Source organism: Enhydra lutris, unplaced genomic scaffold (genome assembly GCF_002288905.1).
Source record: "Enhydra lutris kenyoni isolate GAN:26980312 unplaced genomic scaffold, ASM228890v2 scaffoldscaffold9, whole genome shotgun sequence".
Lineage (NCBI taxonomy): Eukaryota > Metazoa > Chordata > Mammalia > Carnivora > Mustelidae > Enhydra > Enhydra lutris.
This window is the reverse complement of record NW_019154093.1, coordinates 14,804,690-14,825,945: the sequence shown is the minus strand read 5'-3', so window position 1 is coordinate 14,825,945 and position 21,256 is coordinate 14,804,690. Positions and strand designations below refer to the sequence as shown.

The following is a 21,256-nucleotide window of genomic DNA, read 5'->3' as shown; positions in this document are numbered from 1 at the left end:
CCCCAAGTCTTTCTCACCCTGTTCTCTTACTGTTTGGTTGTGAAACTTTCTTCCTTCTTTTTGAATTAGTGGGGTTTCGGATCTGCGTGGTCAGCACACCCTCATGCCCAACTCTGCTGGGCCCAGGCTGCCGCAGCACACCTTGCCTCACCTTAGGAGTTGGGCCCTTCCAGGCCACAAGCTGGCAGTACCTGACTGCCGGGACACCCGGGAAAAACACTTGCCTATGCTTAAGAGAGTTCTCCTGCAGCAAGAAATGACTCAAAATACTCAGGGTGGAAAGAATGAGTGAAAATATTTTTATGAAATTTCTCTGACCACACATGGTATTCTCTGCCCACGTAAGACCAAGTTCTCCAGGAGGCAAATATCTGCTTTTGCTTACTCACTTTATCCTAAATGCTTAAGCCTTCATTGCTGGTATATCTGCAACATTGAAACTTCTCAGAAAAATGAAGATTTATTCACTGAATCATTTTTTTTTTAATGGTGAAAAAGTTTCTATTTTTTAAAAAAATATTTTATTTATTTGACAGACTGAGATCACAAGTAGGCAGAGAGGCAGGCAGAAGAGAGAGGAGGAAGCAGGTGCTCTGCTGAGCAGAGAGCCTGATGTGGGGCTCGATCCCAGGACCCTGCGATCATGACCTGAGCCGAAGGCAGAGGCTTTAACCCACTGAGCTACCCAGGCGCCCCCACTGAATCATTTTTGGTTGAGTTTTAAAATTCACAGCTGTCTATGTTTACCCCCAAAGTGAAAGGGCTAGTCTCTGCCCGCCAATTACAACTCTTTACCCACTGGTCTAGGTCGGAAGCATAGCAGAGCCATTCAGAAAGCAAAGGGGATTACTGTCTTTGGCAGCTTTGCCAAAAGCCTGTGTTGCTGACAACACCCAACTGTCCTAAATTGGATCAGTCACTGATTAATTCATTGGTTTATTTATCTTATTTTTTTAAAAGATTTTATTTATTTGTTTTGAAAGAGAGAGAGAGGGAGAGAACACAAGCAGGGAGAGTGGCAGGCAGAGGGAGAAGCAGGCTCCCTGAGGATCAGGAAACCCCATGTGGGGCTCGATCCTAGGACCCTGAGATCATGACCTGAGCTGAAGGCAGAGGATTAACCCACTGAGCCACCCAGGTGCCCCGATTCATTCATTTATCTAGCAAAATACTCACTCACCATCTTCCATGTGCCAGACCCCTGTGCTAGGGCTATGAGGATGACGAAGACACAAACCCTGTCCTCAGGGATGACACAGTTTAATGGCAGATACGAGTAAGGAAACTGGTATGTATGCTGTTGTATTGTAAGAGCCATGAGAACAGAAAGGAAGTCAGGTTGGTGTGAGGGTAAGTTGAGGAACTGGGGGATAGAGACTCTGGAGAAGGCTCTCTTGGAGATGGTGACACATGAGCTGACAAAGCCATGGACGAGAAGGGAGGGACAGGAATGAAGAATGTGGCAAGTGCATCCCACCTTATGGCCAGGCAAGCAGGGAGGTCTGGCTGGGACATGGGGGGTTGGGTCACAGAGTGAGAGCTAAGCCTGAGGAGACAGACTGGCTTCTGAGGACTTGGCACGTGCCAACCACCCTATAGGGCAGGTGTTTTTTCTTGTCTTTTATTTCAAACATTTAAAAAAATTATTTAGAGAGAGCACGCACATGCACACAGGTGAGCAGGGGGAGGGGCAGAGGGAGAGAGAGAATCCCAAGCAGACTCTGCACTGAGCATGGAGCCTGATGCGGGGCTTGATCCCACGACCCTGAGATCATGACCTCAGCTGAAATGAACAGTCAGATGCTCAACTGACTGAGCCACCCAGGCGCCCCTCTGTCTTTCATTTCAGAGGAAACTGACTCAAAAACGTTGAGTATTTTGCCCAAGGCCAATCAGCTAAAAAGTAGAACAACTTGTTGGATTCCAAAGCTTGTACTCTTCACTTCTAAGCTCCGCTGCCTCAGCTCCGTTGGAGGACGAGGAGGATAGACAGCGTGGGCACCATGCTAGAGAGATGGAGATTGGTTTAGAGGTGAGAAATATAGAGACATAAGTTACAGCAGTGGAGACAGAATGAACTATAGGGAGATCTGGACGATATTAAGGAGTTAGAGTTGACTGGTCTTGGTAGAAGTTGGTTGGAGGCGGGAAGCAGGAAGAGATGACAATGACCTACATTTCCAAGCACTGGGTGCTTTTCACTGGGATTGGGACCTTGGAGCTGGAATCTCAGGCGTCCAGTTCTGAACATGGTCTGTCACATCCGAGGCGAGATGATCAGAAGGCAAATGGAAACAACGAGATGGAGCTCAGGAGAGCAGTGTGAGCTGGACAGAGGTCACTCAACTGCTCTGCCCATAGGCCACAAAATGGGAATAACAATTGTGCCTACTTTGTCAGCTTGTTGTGAGGATTACCGAGTAGAGAGCTGGAGGCGTACCTAATGTGGAGTGGACACCTTATAAAGGCCAGCCACTCGTGTTTCTGTCACTGTCGGTGGTCCCTAAAACCGTGGGAGTAGATGAGGTACCACAGAACGGAAAGAGAAGAGCAGGGGACCTGGGATTGAATCCTGAGAGAAAAAGAACCTGCACGTAAGGGGCTGGTGGAGGGACGGGAATGTACAAAGGACTGAGCAGCAGTTTCCAGAGAGAGAGGGGGAAACTAGGAGAGTTCTGGGTTGGGGAAGGAAGAGACCCGAGTATTCAGGGCAGAGTGTGATCAGGAGGGTGAGAGCCACGGAGAGGTCATGCCCTGAGGGGAGGCTGAGAAGCAGCTCCACCGGCCCACGCTTTCATTTGACGAACTGGTCGTCCGTGTCAGCTACAGTGCTTTGTGCTGACTGGAACAGCAGTAGACAAAACAGAGGCAAAGGGTGGCCCACTGACACTCATGGAAACTTCAGTGCAGAAGAAGGGAATCCTCCAATCCAAAGAGGAACCACAGAACCCACAGCCTGTCAGCCTGGGAAGAAAGTTCCTTGATCACCTGTTGTAAGGACCTATTTTATATTTCTATTTTAGCCAGAGGCTTCCATTGAAGTTAAACAATAACTTTGTTGTTTAACCCTTAAACTGTCCCTGCTTCCCTTCCCCCAGGGGACTTAAAAACAAGTCCTGGACACCAGCTCCAGGTGTGGAGGCCAAGAAAAACAAGGCTGTACCCACCTCGAGTCTAGCCCTGACATAAGTACAGCCATCTTGGCAAAGCAAAAGCTGGCACCTTGCACTGTAAGAGTGGGTTAGCATAAGAATGGCCATCCTGAAGGCCGGGAAGCCATTTTTACTGAGTTTCCCTAAGCAGCCCGCAGGGCGTACGTGACTTGAGACAAGAGAAAGTAGCTAAAACCTGAAAAAACAACTTAATCATATACCACCAGGGCGGTTAGGTGGTGGTGCCACAGGGACCAAATGTTAAAGAAAAACAAATAGTTAACTTGCAGAGATCACAATCCTGCTAGACCGGAATCTCCCTTGGTTTGCAAATGTCCTGGTGATTTACAACAAAAAGGCCATCTCTTCAATGGCCCAATTTCCAGAGACAAATGGGTCAGTTCCTCAAGGTCTAAGGTCGCACCATAAAACTGAAGGAGGCTGAGGCAGAAGGAAATGTAAATAAAGTTAAATTTCTTCTAAACCTAAATCTCATTTAACCGCCAGGATGGCTCCAGGGTGAAACCGGGGTGGCAAAAGTTTAAACAAAGTTAAACTGTCAAAGTGGGGCGCAAGATATGTATGTAGCTATGAAGAAGTGCCTTGAAAATGCTATATAAACCCTTGGCTTTGAGTGCTCAGGGTCCTTGTTGAAACCCGCTGCGCCGGGCGGATACTTGGACCCCAGCTACCTGGAAATAAACCTCGCTGTGTGACTTGCATTATCGAGAGTGTTCTCTGTCTAATTGAGGGGTGGTCGGTTCCGTACCCTAACACTGTCTGAGAGCTGAAGAAACCCTGAACAAATGACTTGCCCTGGGAATCACAGTGAATAGGAGATAGGGTCGCAGCTCAGTATTCTTTGGACAGACGGAAACTTAGAAATCGCGTTGCACCTGGGAACTGTGGTGATGGCATGCGACTATTTCCCTCCCTCCCTCCTCCCCCCTTCCTCCCTCCCTTCCTCCCTTCCTTCTCTCCTTCTCTCCTTCCACCCTCCTTTCCTTTCTGAGATTTATTTTGGTCGGGGGGGGGGGTGGGCAGGGGTTGAGGTAGAGTCTTAAGCCCACTTGGGGCTGGGGACTGGGCTTGATCTCACCACCCTGATCTCATCACCTGCGCCAAGACCAAAAATCGTTCGCTTAACTAACTGTGCCATCCAGGCACCCCAGCATGCGACTATTTCTAAGGCACTCAGCACGGAGGAAGTTTGTTTTATAATTTTTTGTTCCTAGAGCCTTGGGAAACCCGAGTCCCAGTTCTCGGTCTTCACTTCCACGCGACTGCCACCTGCTGGCCACATGTGAGAAGTGTGCTTCAGGGAGCGTCCATGCACAGGTTTGCCTCCTTTCCGGGCGGGCAGGAGTGAGAATACATTTGGCGAGTTGCTATTACAAGAAGAGACCAGTGTCGGGGCGCCTGGGTGGCTCAGTGGGTTAAGCCTCTGCCTTCGGCTCAGGTCCTGATCTCAGGGTCCTGGGATCTAGCCCCACATTGGGCTCTCCGCTCTGCGGGGAGCCTGCTTCCCCCTCCACCTCTGCCTGCCTCTCTGCCTACTTGTGATGTCTCTCTCTCTGTGTCAAATAAATAAAAAAAAAAAAAAAAAAAGAAGAGACCAGTGTCAAGGAGCTTCCTGACCAACTGCATTCTATCTCTGAATCGTGTACATCTCCTTACCTCTTTCATCACAGCCTGTTCAAAGCCCACTGTTGAAACACAAAAAAAGCATATTTTATACACTATTTCTTTGAAAAAAGCCAGTTGATAAAGGAATGAATGTTATGTGCTCTAGTAGTGTATGTACTGCTCAATTAAGAATGACTGTAGTGTAGGGCGCCTGGGTGGCTCAGCGGGTTGAGCCTCTGCTTTCAGCTCAAGTCATGATCTCGGGGTCCTGGCTTGCTCCCGCCCCCACCCCAACCTCACCTGCCTCTCTGCCTATTTGTGATCTCTGTCTGTCAAGTAAATAAATAAAATCTTAAAAAAAAAAAAAAAAAAGAATGTAGCATCTTCCATGGGAATCTTCTCTTCCACGCCAGGCTCCCTGAGTCCAACCCCGCTGTGTGCGGGCCTCTGAGGGAAGCACCGACCACCACCCCGGGCTCCTGAGGGGAGAGGGTGCCAGGCCAGGCTAGGGCGGACACGGAGGTTCTGAGGGCCGGGCAAACTGGGCCATTAGAAAGGAGTGCTCCCTGGGCGCCTGGGTGGCTCAGTGGGTTAAGGCCTGTGCCTTCCGCTGAGGTCATGATTTCGGGGTCCTGGGATCAAGCCCTGCATCGGGCTCTCTGCTCATCAGGGAGCCTGCTCCCCCCGCCCCCTGTCTGTCTCTCTGCCTACTTGTGATCTCTCTCTGTCAAATAAATAAAATCTTTAAAAAAAAGAAAGGAGTGCTCTCCAATGACTTCCTATTTAAAAACAAACAACTACGGCAGACTGTAAATAAAACTTAGGAACAGTGAATAAAGTGTGGTAGTTGAAGTATATGATTTTGGGGAAATAACATATATTTTAAGAATATTCAGCAGACTTTTATTTGAAACTCTCCTTTGACATCAGAGTCTTGTGACTGTTGTTCAATGAAGTCACATGGAGAAGTGGCCTCTTACACAGCCAGAAATCACATGAAGTCACAGGGAGAGGTGGCCTCTTACACAGCCACATACCTCCTGATATGGGTTAGCTCAGAAGAGGAAAGTAAAGGCACAAGGTTCTATGGCGCAAAAGGTGTAGTTTTAAAAATGAGATTTTGGGGCGCCTGGGTGGCTCAGTGGGTTAAAGCCTCTGCCTTTGGCTCAGGACCCTGGGGGGCTCTCTGCTCAGCAGGGAACCTGCTTCCCTTCCCCTCTCCGTGCCTGCCTCTCTGCCTACTTGTTATCTCTGTCAAATAAAAAAAATTTTTTTTTAAATGAGATCTTATGGTATTTGCATGACCCTGAGAAGGGCATGAATTTTTTGGCTTTGTGGCTAAGAAAACATAATTATGTTTTATGGTAATAATAATATTGTCCATCCTCAGGTTTTTGACTGTTTCTCAAAAGTGGTAAAAATGTTAAAAGTCTTGTTTCTGTAATACTGGAGAGACAAGACAGTGTGGTGGTGAGGACTTGGGTGGAGGGGTCAGCCTGCCTGGGTGTGGCCCACAACTTTCCCACCTACTGTCTCTGAGACTTTGGGTGGGCTATTCAGTTGCTCTGTACCTCAGTTTCCTCACCTGAAAACTGGGGATGATAATAGTACCTACCTCTCAGGATTGTTCTGAGGACTGTGTGACACGATTGCAGAGCTTAAAACAGTGCCCGGCACACAGTCCTCACCAGTCACTGGTAGCGATGACTAGTTGTCATTCCTGGTATTATGACTGCTGAGTCAAAGCTCTAGCTGGACAGGGACTTCGTTTCATTTGTCACTATACATTCAGTGCCCAGCTCAGTGCCTGCTCTTTTGAATAAGTAAATGAATGAACAAAAATGTAAACCATTTAAAAATAAACCAACACAGGAGATTATCAAAAAGGTGAAACACAAGGATGCCTGGGTGGCTCAGTTGGTTAAACGTCTGCCTTTGGCCCAAGTCATGATCCTGGGGTCCTGGAATGGAGACCCGTGTCAGGCTCCCTACTCAGCAGGGGAGTCGGCTACTCCCTCTGCCCCTCCCCCTGCGTATGTGCTTTCTCTCTCTCTCTGTCAAATAAATAAATAAATAAATAAATAAATAAATAAAATCTCTAAAAAACAAAGTGAAAAGACAACCTACAGAAACCATTCTGGTATCCAGAATATACAAAGAACTCTTACAACTCAACAGTGAAAAGACAAGCCAATTTCTAAAAATGGGTCTAAGACTTGAGAAGGTATTTCTCCAAGGAAGAAATATAAATGGCCAAGAGGCACTTGACAAGATGTTCAATATCTTTAGTCATTAGGAAAATGCGCACCAAAGCCATAGTGAGGTACTGCCACTCCATTGTGCGCTAGGATGGCTGTTAAAATAAAAAAAAAGGACAATGACAAGTGTTGGCAAGGATGTGGAGAAATTAGAACCTCATATATTGCCGGTGGGAATGGAAACTGGTGCAGCTGCTGTGGAAAACAGTTTGACAATTTCTTGAAAGGCTGGACAGAATTACTCTATGATCTGGCAATTCCACTCCCAGGTGTACACCTCAAAGAATTGAAATCACGCACTCAAACAAATACAGATACGTGCATGTTCATAGCAGCACTATTCACAATAGCCAGAGAGAGAGACAGCCCAGATGTCCACCAGTGGGTGACCGGATAGACAATCTGTGGGATATACACATGATGGAATATTATTCAGCCATAGGAAAGCAGGTACTGGTACACACTTCCATGTGGATGAAGCTTGAAATCATGATGCGGAGTGAAAGCAGCCAGATGCAAACAGTACCATATTGCATGATTCCATTTGTATGAAATATCCAGAATAGGATTTTTCCTATTTACCTATTTAGAATAGGTAAATCCATGGAGACAGAATAAGGATTGGTGGTTTCTAGGGTCTGAGGGGAAGGGCTAGGGAGCAAATACATGGTATACGGGATGATGAAAATGTTCCAGAGCTGGATGGGGTGGTGGTTCACCCAACACTGTGGGTATACTCAACACCACTGAATTGTTCATTTTAAATTGGTTAATTTTGTTATGTGAATCTCACCACAATTTGAAAAATGCCTTTATGTGGAAAAAAGGAACTAAACCAAATCTGATTAATTTCTTTTTTAAAGACAATATTTATTTATTTGAGAAAGAGAGAGAGCATACAAGCGGGGAGAGGGTAGAGGGAGAGAGAGAGTCCCAAGCAGACTCTCCACTGAGTGTCGAGCCGGATGTGGGGCTCCATTTCACAACCCTGAGATCACAACCCGAGCCCAAATCAAGAGTCAGATGCTCCACTGACTGAGCCATCCAGGTGCCCCAAGTCCATGACTAATTTCTAAGTAGGTCATACTCCTTAGTATTAGGAATCCATGTAACCTCACAAAACCCAGAACCCTAAGAAAAATTAACAATGACATTCTTGTCCATTGTCAGTCTCTCTCCAGGTCTTTGAGGGGCAGGGGAAGAGATATCACACATTCAGAGACTTGCCCATGTCTGTCCTGTCACTTGGGAGCACTGTTTCCCTGAAGTAACATTTCTAGAGGATTCCGCTAGGTTAGTGTGGTACAGTTTGCTCAGTCATTAATGCTGCTGTTCTACTTTGTGGCTGATAAACCACACTTGAAATTTCACTACACAAAACACTACACAAAAACACAATCAAATTAATCCTAGGTTCTAGGTCAATTAGACAAAAATGTTATTCCCCAAGTGACCACTTTTGCAAATTCACAAACATTTCCATTTTATCATAAATTTGTTTCTTATCCTTACGTGTTCGTTTCTTAGCAATTTTTATGAGATGGTGCAGTGATTTTTTTTTGAGATGGTACAGTGGTTTTAAGATATGTCCACAAAAATTTTATCTGTTTTCTTTCAAGGGGTGAGCCCATTTTCTCCCCCATCCCTAATGAACAGGGTAGACAGAAGTGACAGTGTGCAACTTCTGAGATTAGATAATAAGAAGTAGTGGGGCCTCCTTTTTGCCCTCTCTCAGATCACTCACTCTGGGAGAAGCCAGCTGCTCTGTTGTGAGGACAGTCAAGCAGCCCATGGAGGGGCCCACATGGTGAAGACTCAAGGCTTCCTGTCTACAACCAGCTCTAACTCACCAGGTGTGTGAGTGAGCTACTTCGGAAGCGGGTCCTCCAGGCCCCATCACGCCTTCAGATGACCTCAGCCCCGTGAGATATCTGGAGCTAAAACCACTCAGTTAAGGTTCCCAGATTTCTGACCCACAAAAACTGTGTGAGATAATAAATGTTTCTTTTGGAGGGTGCCTGGGTGGCTCAGTTGGTTAAGCATCTACCTTCAGCTCAGGTCATTATCTCAGGGTCCTGGCATCGAGTCCCTCAGCAGGCTCCCTGCTTCTCCCTCTTCCTCTGTAGTCTCTCTCAAATAAATAAATAAAAATCTTTAAAAAAATGTTTATTTTTTTAGCCACTAAGTTTTGAGGTAATTTGTTATATAGCAATGGATAATGAATACAGATGGATTGGTTTAACAGCTTTTGTAGATTACTGCAAAGTTGGAATATAACGACTTTCATTTTGTCTTCAAAGCAGCATTTTGAGGAATTGTCATCTTTCTCTGCCCAAGCTCTGTAGCTGCTGTGTCAGGGAAGGGGGACACGGTGGGGGGATGCTGCTGGACATCACCCTACTGCATGGCCTAGCCAGCCCATTCTTGAGAAGAGGGGATGGGGACAGGTGGGACAGAGAAAGGGAGACCAAGGGCTAGAGAAGGAGGGGCCGACAAAGGGCAGATAGGGGAGAAGGCCCAGGGAACTCTGAAGTCCTGGCTTCTCCCAGCTCTCTTAGGTCCTACTAATACAACCAATACTCTATACTTTACAAATATTTAAAAGAAATGTGTGGTCAGTAAATTGGTAATTTGGTGAATTGGGCACTCAGCAAATTGGTCATTTGGCTAATTGATTTTTGGCAGGCATATCTTTGGCAAATTAATTTGCAATGATTGATCTGTTTCTAATTAAGTCATACATAGTAATTTTTATGATCCTAAGGTAATTGATTTATAAAAGATACCAATATATTTACACACACATATGTATTTCAAATTCCCAACAGAACTCATTAATTTCTTCTGCAAAACTCGCTATGACTTTGACCTTTCTCTTGTCTAGGAAGGGAGACCAGTGAGCGATCCCTTCTGTGGCTTTCGACTGCTCGTCATGATTAAGTCCCTGCCTGCCACCAGTTCCTGGAATAGCAATCCTCCCTGGGAGGAAACTGCCATTTTTCACTTCACAGAAATCATAAATGGAGATAAATTCCAGGCAGGACCACTTTGAAGAAGGCCTCTCTTAATTTTAATTTTGGCTCTCTAATGTTAAATGGGATGATCATTAAAAGAAATTCTAAAGTCTTAATTCTAGGGGAAAAGATAAAACCCTGAGAAATTAGTGGACATCAGTACCCTTTGCCTGGTTATTTCTACTTCAAAGTGAACAGGCAAAGAATGGACAGCCAGAATCCCCTGCACTGAGGACTGGAAAACAGGAAAAGTGGCGCACAGAGTTCTCTTCCAATCTTTCAGAAGAGAAAAGGTGCCACGTGGGACCATACTAGAGCCTGAGGGGAAAGGAAAAATCAGGACTAACCTCTCGTTCCAGCTGTGGTCCCCAGCTGTCTTTCTGATGGGTCCCCGATAATAGGGAGCTGAGATAACCCATCTCTACTGTGTCCTGTTGTAACACTTGACCTACATACTACGTGAAAGTAAAATAGTGATCATTTTATGACACTAAATTTGGAGCAGTTTGTTAGAAGCGATAGGTGACCAGAGCATCCACACTCTGTGCGTGTGGCCTTCCCGTCTCTTACCTTCCTCCAGGAAACTTTCCTTTTTTCTCCCTTTCCAAACTCTCTTCCTTGGCCTCAAGAACTCTCAAGAAATAAAAGGTCGTTTGATACACACAGCTTCCACTTAGCCATCTGGGCCGAACAAACCAGGTATTTCAAATTCTGATTCCAATATGATGACTGTCGTATAAGCTTGGATATATACAAGATTCACTCATCTCCATTCATTCATTCGACAAATAGCTAAGAGGCTGCTTTTGCCGGTACTGTGTGGGCACCAGGGGTCCAGTAGTAGACAAAGATGATGAAGTCTCAGGTCTCAGGGGGCTGACTTTCTTACTGTAGAGCACAGACAATAGACTAGCAAATGAATGAACAAGGTAATTTCTGAAAGAGGTAAGTGCAGTGATGGAGCGTGTTGGAGAGAGCCCGAGGGGGGGCAGTGGAGGGGACTGGGGACACTTTAGAGAGAGTGGTCAGAGGCCTCTCTGTGAGGTGATGTCTGAGCTAAAGTTTGAGAAATTGTCCATCAATCCAAGGTCTGGGGGAAAAGCCTTCCAGAAGCTTTGCTGGTCACGGCAGGTGTGTAGAGTTTTGTGCAGGCACAAGGGCAAGCTATTTTTTGGAAAAGATTGTTCTGGCTGCAATGGAAGAGTGGCTTATAGGAGGCCAGGATGGAAGCGGAAGTTAGCAGAAAGGATGGGAGGTTAGCCGTGGGCGATCATGGTGGCAGTGGGGACAGAGAGATGTAAGTAGGGACAGCGCGGAGAGGACTCAGTAAGGGTGGGACAGGGTGGCAGGTGAGGGAAAGTAGATCATTTGGTACTAGTTCAACACTTTTTACTGGAGCAGTTGGGTTGGCGGTGGCCCCGTTTACTGAAAATAGGAGATAGGGTAGGATTTGGGAAGAAAATTAAGAGTTCTGTTTTGCCTATAAATTTCAGATGTCTGGGGAGATTTTGGGGGAAAGATTAGGCCAGAGACACAGTCTGGTACCTGAATATTTAACATAGATGTGGTGTGTAAAGCTGGGAACTAGACAAAAATCATGTGGACAGAAGGTGTGGGTAAAGAGATGAGAAGTAGGCTGACCCAACAGTCAGGTAGAGAAACAGGAGAAAGTAGCAAAGCGAGCCTAGCAAACATGGCAGACCCAGCTTGAGGGAGGAAAACTGGAAGTTGTATCACAGAGCCCCAGAGAAGAAAACCAGTTGCCTTGGGCCAGTTGGGTCAAAAGCAGCTGAGAGATCAGGTAGGGAGAAAATGGAAAAATGAGTAGCTGGAGGGGAACTTGGGGTCAAGGAGGAGTTTGCACCCTTAAATGCTATCATTTAATTTGGGGGGGCAGGTCTCTTAAATCTCTTTTAATCCATAGATGAAAGCCCCCAAGGAGGGGCTCTTTTTTTTTTTTTTTTTTTTAAGATGGGAGACACAGAACATATTTGCATGTCACTGGAGATGATCCTCTAGAGAGAAAGAGAGGCTCTGTTTATGAGAGGGTTTTATGAATGTGTTTCAGAGAATAAGAAGCAGGAAAGCGGGCCTGCGGTAGGAGCAGGGACACTCAGTTGAAATGGGAAAGCGGGCAGAGAACATGGGCCATAGGCCAGGCAGGTCGGCAGATTCGGAGGTGGGGAGGTGGAGTTCTCAATGAAAAAAGAGGTGAAGCCATCACCTGGCTCCAGCACCGCTGACCCCCACTGCAAGGGAAGGAGTCACTTTGCCTCCTAAGCCTCTCCACCCCCTTGTCACTGGACTCTCCCTGAGAATTCTACCTTCTCTGCAGCCTTCTTTGGGGAGTGATGTCAACTACCCCCAGCCTCCTTCTCCTCCTCCTTCTGAACTATTCCTTTTTCTTCTCAATACAAACACACACAAGCAACCCTCCCGCCCCCAGCCCCAGTGCTTGGCATAGTACTTGGCACACTGCAGATGTTCAATCAATATATTTTTTTAAAAACAAACCAACCCTGACCTGTTACGCTCTACCACCCACCCCTGGCTTCTCTTCCATGATTGTTGCCATCACCCTGGGGGAACTTTAGCTTGTTTTTGCAATTTGGTGTCCTCCAACTCAGAGAAATTCCTCTCTGATCCTCTCTGTCTGGTCGACACTGTTAGAACCACATTTGAGACCTGTCAGATCTTCCCTCCCCTGCTTTGGGAGGATTTTCAGAGGGAGCCCACCCGGTGTTCTCTCCCTGAGCGTCCTTCCGCTCTGCCCAGCCTGTGGAATAGCTCCCCCTAGTGGACAACTGCACATATACACGCTCTATTTCCCAGTTGCACCAAGACACTTTGAAGTCCCTGGTGAAAGAGCGAACGAAATTCCTTCATTCACCAGACAGCTCTTGAGCACCTGTTATGAGTCTGGTCTATCCGAAATGCTCTTGGAGCTCACAGTTTCACTGTTACCACAGGAGGAGACATCAAACCAAAAAGGCAGTGAGAAAGCGTCACGCTTCTCTGCCTCTTTCAGGGTTCAGGGTGTATAGGCAGAACTCCCTCCCTCTCTCCCTCAACAAATATGCAACAAGGACCTACCCTATGCCGGAGACTGGTCTGAAAACATAAGGACAGAAGTAGTAAGAAGTGTACTGAGGGGTGCCTGGGTGGCTCAGTCGTTAAGCATCGGCCTTCGGCTCAGGTCATGATCATAGGGTCCTGGGATGGAGCCCCACATTGGGCTCTCTGTGGGAAGCCTGCTTCTCCCTCTCCCACTCCCCCTGCTTGTGTTCCCTCTCTCGCTGTGTCTCTCTCTGTTAAATAAATAAATAAAATCTTAAAAAAAAAAAAAAAAGGAAAGGGCGCCTGGGTGGCTCAGTGGGTTAAAGCCTCTGCCTTCGGCTCAGGTCATGATCCCAGGGTCCTGGGATCGAGCCCCACATCGGGCTCTCTGCTCGTCGGGGAGCCTGCTTCCTCCTCTCTCTCTGCCTGCTTCTCTGCCTACTTGTGATCTCTGTCTCTCAAATAAATAAATAAAATCTTAAAAAAAAAAAAAAAGGAAAAAAGAGAATTGCCTGAAACTGTGCTGTGCATTCTGGAGAACACTGCTCCATGGCTGGGGGACACCAGAGAGGAGGTGCAGGGTGGTACAAAGGAAGGAGGGCTGGCATCTGGGCAGGGCTGGAAGGCAGGTGAGGGATGGCCTTGGAGAAGAAAGGCATAAGCTAAGAAGTGATGATGAGTAGGAGTGGTCATGTAAGCCCCATGGAGGTGGTGGCAGAGAGGGAGACTCAGTGCCACCAAGCAGTCTTCTTGGGCCGTTTGACTATGTTTCCTAACATGAGTCCACTGCCAGATCACTACTGCGCCACCTGCACTCCATCCCCAGCTCCAATGCAGTGACAGCTCTCTGCTGCTGGGTCTAACCTTTACTCAGGTCCCTCTACTACCCTACCCTTCACTGCTGACCCCTCCCCGGCTAGGAGACACTCCTCCAGCTTGTAATATATTTTTAAAAATTTTTATTTATTTATTTATTTTTTAAGATTATTTATTTATTTATTTGACAGACAGAGATCACAAGTAGGCAGAGAGGCAGGCAGAGAGAGAGAGGGAGAAGCAGGCTTCCTCCTGAGCAGAGAGCCCAATGCAGGGGGATTCCGGGATTCCGGGATTCCGGGATCATGACCTGAGCTGAAGGTAGAGGCTTTAACCCACTGAGCCACCCAGGCACCCCAGCTTGTAATATTTTAACACAGCATTACTTCTCACCACACAAGGTCCACTTTCCCAAACACACCTGCAGGGGTCCAAAAACTATACAAATGGCAATGCTGCTGCAGGAAAAACAGACCGACATCAATTTCAACACTGCCTCTGAAAAACAATTGATATTTGAAGTCCCCCTCTGGACCTTGGCTGGTCTTCCCCAGGATCTCACATGCACACCTGAACCCTGGTACCTGCCTGCTCCTCTTGCCCCTCCCAGGCTTCCCGGATCTGGGGCTGTACCCGCCTGCCATTTTGGACATGGAAATCCTGATATTTACTAATATCCACACCTTCCTGCTTCATGGACCTCTGTGTCTCGGCCTCCTCAGCCCTGCCCATTCCCCTGTCCATAGGCCGCCTCATTCTCCACATCGAGGCACTTCCCAATCCTGTCCATTCCTTCTTCCCAGGGCCTCTGTATTTGGCTAGATGGGGACATTCTTACTTTGTTGTCTGAACAACACGCAAGGCCTTCCAACTGGCTCCCAGGCTTGGGTCTCCCTGTGGTTCTGATCTGGTGTGGATACCGCCACCCAGGTAACCTCCTGGACAGGGTGCCCACAACTCCATCTGGCATTCAAGGTGCTCCTCAGTCTGGTCCTGGCCTACTCTTCTAGGTCTTCCTGGGCTAAGACATCTACCAAACTTCCACTAAATGATCTACCTGTCATTCCTCTGATATATCTTGTACTTCTGTATGTCTGGGCCTTTAGTTTATACCATTCCTCTTTCCAGAATGCCCTCTTCTGCTCCTTTCCACTTTCCCAAATCCTTCCCGTACTCTAAGGTCAGCTCAGACACTACCTTCTCAGCAAACCCTTCTTTGCTCCCTCCTGTTGAAAACAGAATCTTCCTTCTCTGAACCACTATAGGAACAGGGAAGGAAACAACATCCTGTGAACGCCTGCCATGGGCTCATGTTAAAAGCATACGCTTAGGGGCACCTGGGTGGCTCAGTGGGTTAAGCCTCTGCCTTCAGCTCAGGTCATGATCTCAGGGTCCTGGGATCAAGCCCCGCATCAGGCTCCCCACTCAGCAGGGAGTCTGCTTCCCCCACCCCGCCGTCTCTCTCTGCCTGCTTCTCCGCCTACTTGTGATCTCTCTCTGTCAAATAAATAAATATAATCTTTAAAAAAAAAAAAGCATACACTTTGGGGACACCTGGATGGCACAGTCGGTTAAGCATCTAGTTGGTTTTGGCTGAGATCCTGATCTCAGGATCATGAGATTGAGCCCCATGTTGGGCTCCATGCTCAGCATTGAGTCCACTTAAGACTCTTTATCCCGGGACGCCTGGGTGGCTCAGTTGGTTGAGCGGCTGCCTTTGGCTCAGGTCATGATCCCAGGGTCCTGGGATCGAGTCCCACATCGGGCTCCTTGCTCGGCAGGGAGCCTGCTTCTCCCTCTGCCTCTGCCTGCCTCTCTGCCTGTGCTCGCTCGCTCTCTCTCCCTCTGTCCCTGACAAATAAATAAAATCTTAAAAAAAAAAAAAAAGGGGCGCCTGGGTGGCTCAGTGGGTTAAGCCGCTGCCTTCGGCTCAGGTCGTGATCTCAGAGTCCTGGGATCGAGCCCCGCATCGGGCTCTCTGCTCTCTAGGGGAGCCTGCTTCCTCCTCTCTCTCTGCCTGCTTCCTCCTCTCTCTCTGCCTGCTTGTGATCTCTCTGTCAAATAAATAAATAAAATCTTAAAAAAAAAAAAAAAAAAAAAGACTCTTTATCCCTCTCCCTCTGCCCCTCCCCCACACCATGGGCATGCATGCATTCCTTCTCTCTCAAATACATAAATAAATCTTTTTTTTTTTTTTTAAAGGCTCACATTAGGGCAACCCTCTTGGGTCCCCTCCCTTTTCGGGAGCTTTGTACTATTGCTCAATAAACTTTGCTTTGTTGCTCACAATAAATAAATAAATAAATAAATAAACAAATATATTTTTTTAATTAAAAAAAATAAAAACCTATGCTTTGGAGTCAGATCTGGTTTGACTCTGGTTAGCTGCATAACCTTGGGAAGCATACTTAATATCTATGTTCTTTGATGTTCTTTGATGCTCACTGTTCATTCCTGTGAGCATTTGAATACCTAATACATGCCAGGCTCTGTACTCTTGTTGTTCTTTTGGGAATTAAATGAAATGATGCACAGAAAGTAGCTGGCACAGAGGAGGACTGAATACACACAAATGTATTAATACTACCGCTGTCCAGTTTAGTTTCTTTTTTTAAAGATTTTATTTATTTGTCAGAGAGAGAGTACACAAGCAGGGGGAACAGCAGGCAGAGGGAGAGGGAGAAGCAGGCTCCCTGCTGAGTGGAGAGCCCAATATGGTGCTCAGTCCCAGGACTCTGGGATCGTAACCTGAGCCAAAGTGAGACCCTCAACCGAATGAGCCACCCTGGCATCCCTCCAGTGTAGTTTCTCAGAAGAATAGTCTTCTGGGTGATTTCTGGTTAGTGGGGAATTACCACATAAGACACGGAACCAGAGGGCGCCTGGGTGGCTCAGTCGGTTAAGCATCTGCCTTTGGCTCAGGTCATGATCCCAGCCAGGGGCGTGGGACCAGGTCCCAAGTCAGGCTCCCAGCTCAGCAGAGAGTCTGCTTTTCTCTCTGCACCCACCCCCCCTTGCTCCTGTGCTGTCTGTCTCTCTCTCTCTCGCAAAAATGAAAATAAATAAAATCTTTTTTTTTAATAAATAAAATCTTAAAAAAAAAAAAAAAAAAGACTGGGAACCAGCCAGCGCCGGACCCCGGTGGATCACAGGAAATGTTAAATTACCACGTGGCTGATGTGAAGTACAGAAAGTGACTGTTGTTTTCTAAATAACTTGCCGATCAGATGGAACCAGCATCTACCATTTGCCAAGGCTCTCCAGGATACCCAGCAAAGTCCTTTGTGACTAAGAGAAAACTGCTCAGAGCTAGTCTGTCTAGTTCTCATGATCAGCTTCTGTACCATGTGAGTAGGAACAGACCCAGCGGCCCCCCTACCTTCATACTGGACTTCCAGGTGCATTGTGCGCAGCACCTTCAGGACGCACTCCACGATGCTGGGGTGGGTGGTTCCAATGATTGACTGATGAGACAGACAACAGCACAAGGGGGTTACTTAAGATCTAGTACACCTGGAAGAAATAAAGAGCAGGCTGGCCGAATGGGGAGAAGGAGGGTAATGGTGAGTCAGTTGGGCCAAGGTGGCGACCTGCTAGAGGAGGAGGCACAAACTGGCACCCTTGCTGGGCGGGGAGGGTGGATACCGGCTAGGGAGAATTGAACTCCTCCAGGATCCTAAATCTTCTCTCTCTCAGGACCTCGCCTGATTGGGGAACCCATCTTTTCTACCTCTTCAGGCTCTATGTGTGCATCGGTTCCTGTCCATTGGCGTGAAACATCCTCAAGCCCACCTACTTTGCACACAATTGTCCTTCGGCTTGATCTTCTCTTGTTATTGCCCTTTTCCTCTCTCCACTCCTAAGCCTCCCAGGAGCCCAGGGGAAGCCACTTCAGCCTCCGTGCCTCCTTTGACAGGCTGCTGCAACTTAACTTCTCCTGCCATGGGACCAACATTCACCCAGACTTTTCACGTGGGGACCATCTTTCTGTTCTACCTACACTTAGCCTTTCTATGGTATTTGACCCAGCTGGTCATGTTGTCCTTGTTGAAACTCTTTTCCCTTCACTTTCACAGCCCTGGGTTTTTTCTGTTTCCTTTTAACAGCTTACATTGCTCTTTACCAAAGAGGCAGAGTGGCCTATGGAAAGACTAAGAACTCTGCAGTTAGGAAGAGTTGGATTTAAATGCCTGCTTAGTACATACCTCTTCCTCCGTGTGTGGCCTTGAGTAAGTCACCGAATGCCCCTCAAGGTTCAGTTACCCCATCTTTAAAGTGTCTGCCTCCATCAGCTATTGTCAAGACTAAAAGAGATCGTGGAAGTAAGCCCCTGGCACAATGCCTGGCAGGTAGGAGGCACTTAATAAATGGAAACCAGAAATAACAGTGACAATCAGCTGTTTTGTTGGCCCATCTTGCTCAGCTGTCTCGTAAATGCTGGCGATTCTCCTCTCACTTGGTTCATTTTACCTGGCTGACCTTACTCACTTCTGTCATTTCAGTGATCCCATCTCCGCTCAGGAAACCCAAATGCCATCCTTCTCTCGGGTCTCTTTTCAGACTTTTATTTTCTACTGTGTGGTGGGTGGGGTGTCTACCAGATGTCCTTAACAGTAATCCTTAACTGAGCTAGCACTCAGAATTACTTGGGGAGCTTTAAAAGAAAAAGCATCACCAAAGGCCTCCTGAATTACCAAAGGTCATTACCAAAGGTCAGAATCTATGGGAGGGAAGCCCAGGATTTTTGTTTTGTTTTGTTTTGTTTCTTACACAAATGATCCACTAACATCTTCTGCAGCCGGCTGGGCCTGCTCCTTGGATGGCGCTGGGGAGCCACCAAGGCTCATGGAGTCGAAACCTAACTCCTCCCAAGTCTGATGGGTTCTTCCTGCTCTCTCTCGAGGGCTGTCATGTCTGACAGCTTTTCTTTTGTTGCCCTTTGTCCCAGGCGCTCTGCCTCAAAAATGTCTGTCTGACCCAGTTGCCTCTGTTCCCACTGCCACAGGGGAAGCCTCACCATCCCTCTACCCTCCTGTCTCCCTACCACCACCCAGCGTGGAGCTGTTTTGAGAGCTTTTGCTAATGGATCCTAAGACCCCTCTTGGAGCCTCTTGTCCCTCCTGACTAGCACGGTGTTTTCCTGTGGCCACCATGTCCCAAATCAGATCCCACTCACATTCCATGGCACTGAGAGGAAGCCAGGGAGAGAGAGAAGGAGCTTTCCCAAGCCCTGGCTATCTGGCCTCTCCCTCCCGTGCGGTCTGCAAAAGCACTGTGATTCCTTCCCTACCAAACGGACTCCTGTAAGCTTTTCTACAGTCTTTTCATCATCCTTGTTGCTTGTCTCCACCACTTTTAAGCCTGCCAATATCTTTCTGATCCTTAAGTAAACAGGACAAATCACTCTGCTGGGAGACATGAACTCTTTGCCCCGCCCTGGCCTTCTGGAAGTGACGCTGATTGAGTAGCAGACACGCCGTGGGAGGCTGAGCTCTGTTTCTCATGCCTGCGTGAAGGGCAACGGTGGCAGGTAATTTTAAGGCTAGTGTGTTGCATCAGAACCACGGGCGCGTGCAGCCCGGACCCACCTGCGCAGTTCTGAGAGTCTGCAGGGACAGCTGCTGAGCTTTAGGTGACGCACAGGGCAGCAAAGCTATCAGACCTTTGTATACTTGATTCTGGTACTTGGGATTTCCGTGGACCAAAGAATCCAACAGAACCTGCACTTCTTCCTGGGTCTCTTCGGATTTCGACGTTGCCAAGAATTCTGCTATGGATCTCACGCCTGAGCACAGAAGAGAGGAATGGCTCAGTTAGAAGGGGATAAGGAATACAATCCTCACTCAAGGTGACCTAATATGGGCGGGGGACGATGGAGATGGGTGAACCAGGCCCGTTCAAGCGAAGCAGAATCAAGGCTCAGTTCTCGTGTTGCCTCACTGTCTTGTTTGCTTCGTGGTTCCGTGACCGGAGGTTGTGGTTTGACACAGGCATGTCAGCGTGTCAAAATCTGTTCTAAAGTTTAAAATGGCTCTGCAAAAGGCACAATTAAACATGGGTTTTGGGATTGCTTGTGATCCTAACACATGTGCAACATTCAGCGGGATTTACAAAATGTTCTGACAAATGCTGCCTTGTTTAATCCCAGGTTAACCTATACTAAGAGGGAGATGTTAGTCCCATTTTATGGATATATACACTGAGGCCCAGAGAGGCCATGGGGAAACAGAGGAGAACCACGATGAAAGGTTCTTTTGAAAAAGGGGTATGTGGGGGGATGGCATCTTCTCCATCCCCCTTGATCAGAGCACTTGATGGAACATAGGAAATTTACAGGGTTATTTGCCCTTCTCACCACACTGTAAGCTCTTTGAGGACAAGGATTGTATTTTATTCATCTTTGTATTCCCAGCACTATATACATACACGTGTGTGTGCGCACGTGTGTGCCCATATTCAATGATTTTATTTCCATTTCTAGAGTTATTCATAACTCACTTAATTTCACAAAGGATTTTAGGCAATGGCTTAATAAATCTTTATTGAATGGATACATGAAAGAAGATATATTTAAAATGGAGAAGTATTTCCAAAACTACCATGGAAAGATTGGAGCAAATGATGAATCAAGAAAATCATAAATCTGACTCTCGTGGTGGTGACATGGACAGGAGCTAACTGACTCCACTGTACAAAGTACTTCCGTGCAACCTTTTCCGAGAGTGGTGCTGGGTGCCACCACCATTTCACCCAGGTCCCCAGGAAGACATGGCATCACCACCCCCATCATAACACAGTACCCACCATAGCTTTCACAGATGAGCTCCTTGTACTTCCTGCCATAGTTTGCAATAACCTGAAGTAGCTTGATGGATTCCTTCTTGTCCTCCTCTTTGATCTTCTCCAGCCCAAGTATTTCCAAGAGTGTTAGGACGCCTCCAACTTCAAGAAATTCTATAAGGTACCGATTACTGTTCAGGGGAATACAAGAGGAGAAATCAGACACTTGTCATGTTCCTTGGCACTCACCTTTCTAAGGGATCTCAAGGTCCTTCCTTCACAGACTTTGCCCTCCTATCCAGGAAGTGTTCATGGGCAAAGTGACACAATAATTGGAAGTTCTTCCTTCCAGTGGCAAGTGCAAAAGTTAAACACGTTGGATGTTTCTTGTGTTTGGTTTTCCAGAATCTGTTCCTCTTCTTCTTGAAATAGCATCTCAACTATCTCTTGGGGAATCACCCCTCTGCCACTCACACGGGCTGTGAGGTTTTGGCTGGGTGAGCGGGTTACAGGCTATGCCATCATTCTGGCGGCAGTCATTGGCTGGGACCAG

At 47.2% G+C, this 21,256-nt stretch overlaps 1 protein-coding gene across 1 annotated transcript in view; it reads right to left on the bottom strand.

The window, feature by feature from the left end:
• Window positions 1–21,256, bottom strand: part of LOC111143574 (chromosome unknown C1orf228 homolog) — a 39,384-nt gene that overhangs the window by 9,935 nt on the left and 8,193 nt on the right. Inside the window, exons 4-6 of the mRNA XM_022497398.1 lie at window positions 20,728–20,894; window positions 19,512–19,708; window positions 17,303–17,387 (exon numbers count right to left, since the gene is read on the bottom strand). Of these exons, the coding sequence (XP_022353106.1) occupies window positions 17,303–17,387; window positions 19,512–19,708; window positions 20,728–20,894 (449 nt within the window). The remainder of the gene's footprint in view (window positions 1–17,302; window positions 17,388–19,511; window positions 19,709–20,727; window positions 20,895–21,256) is intronic.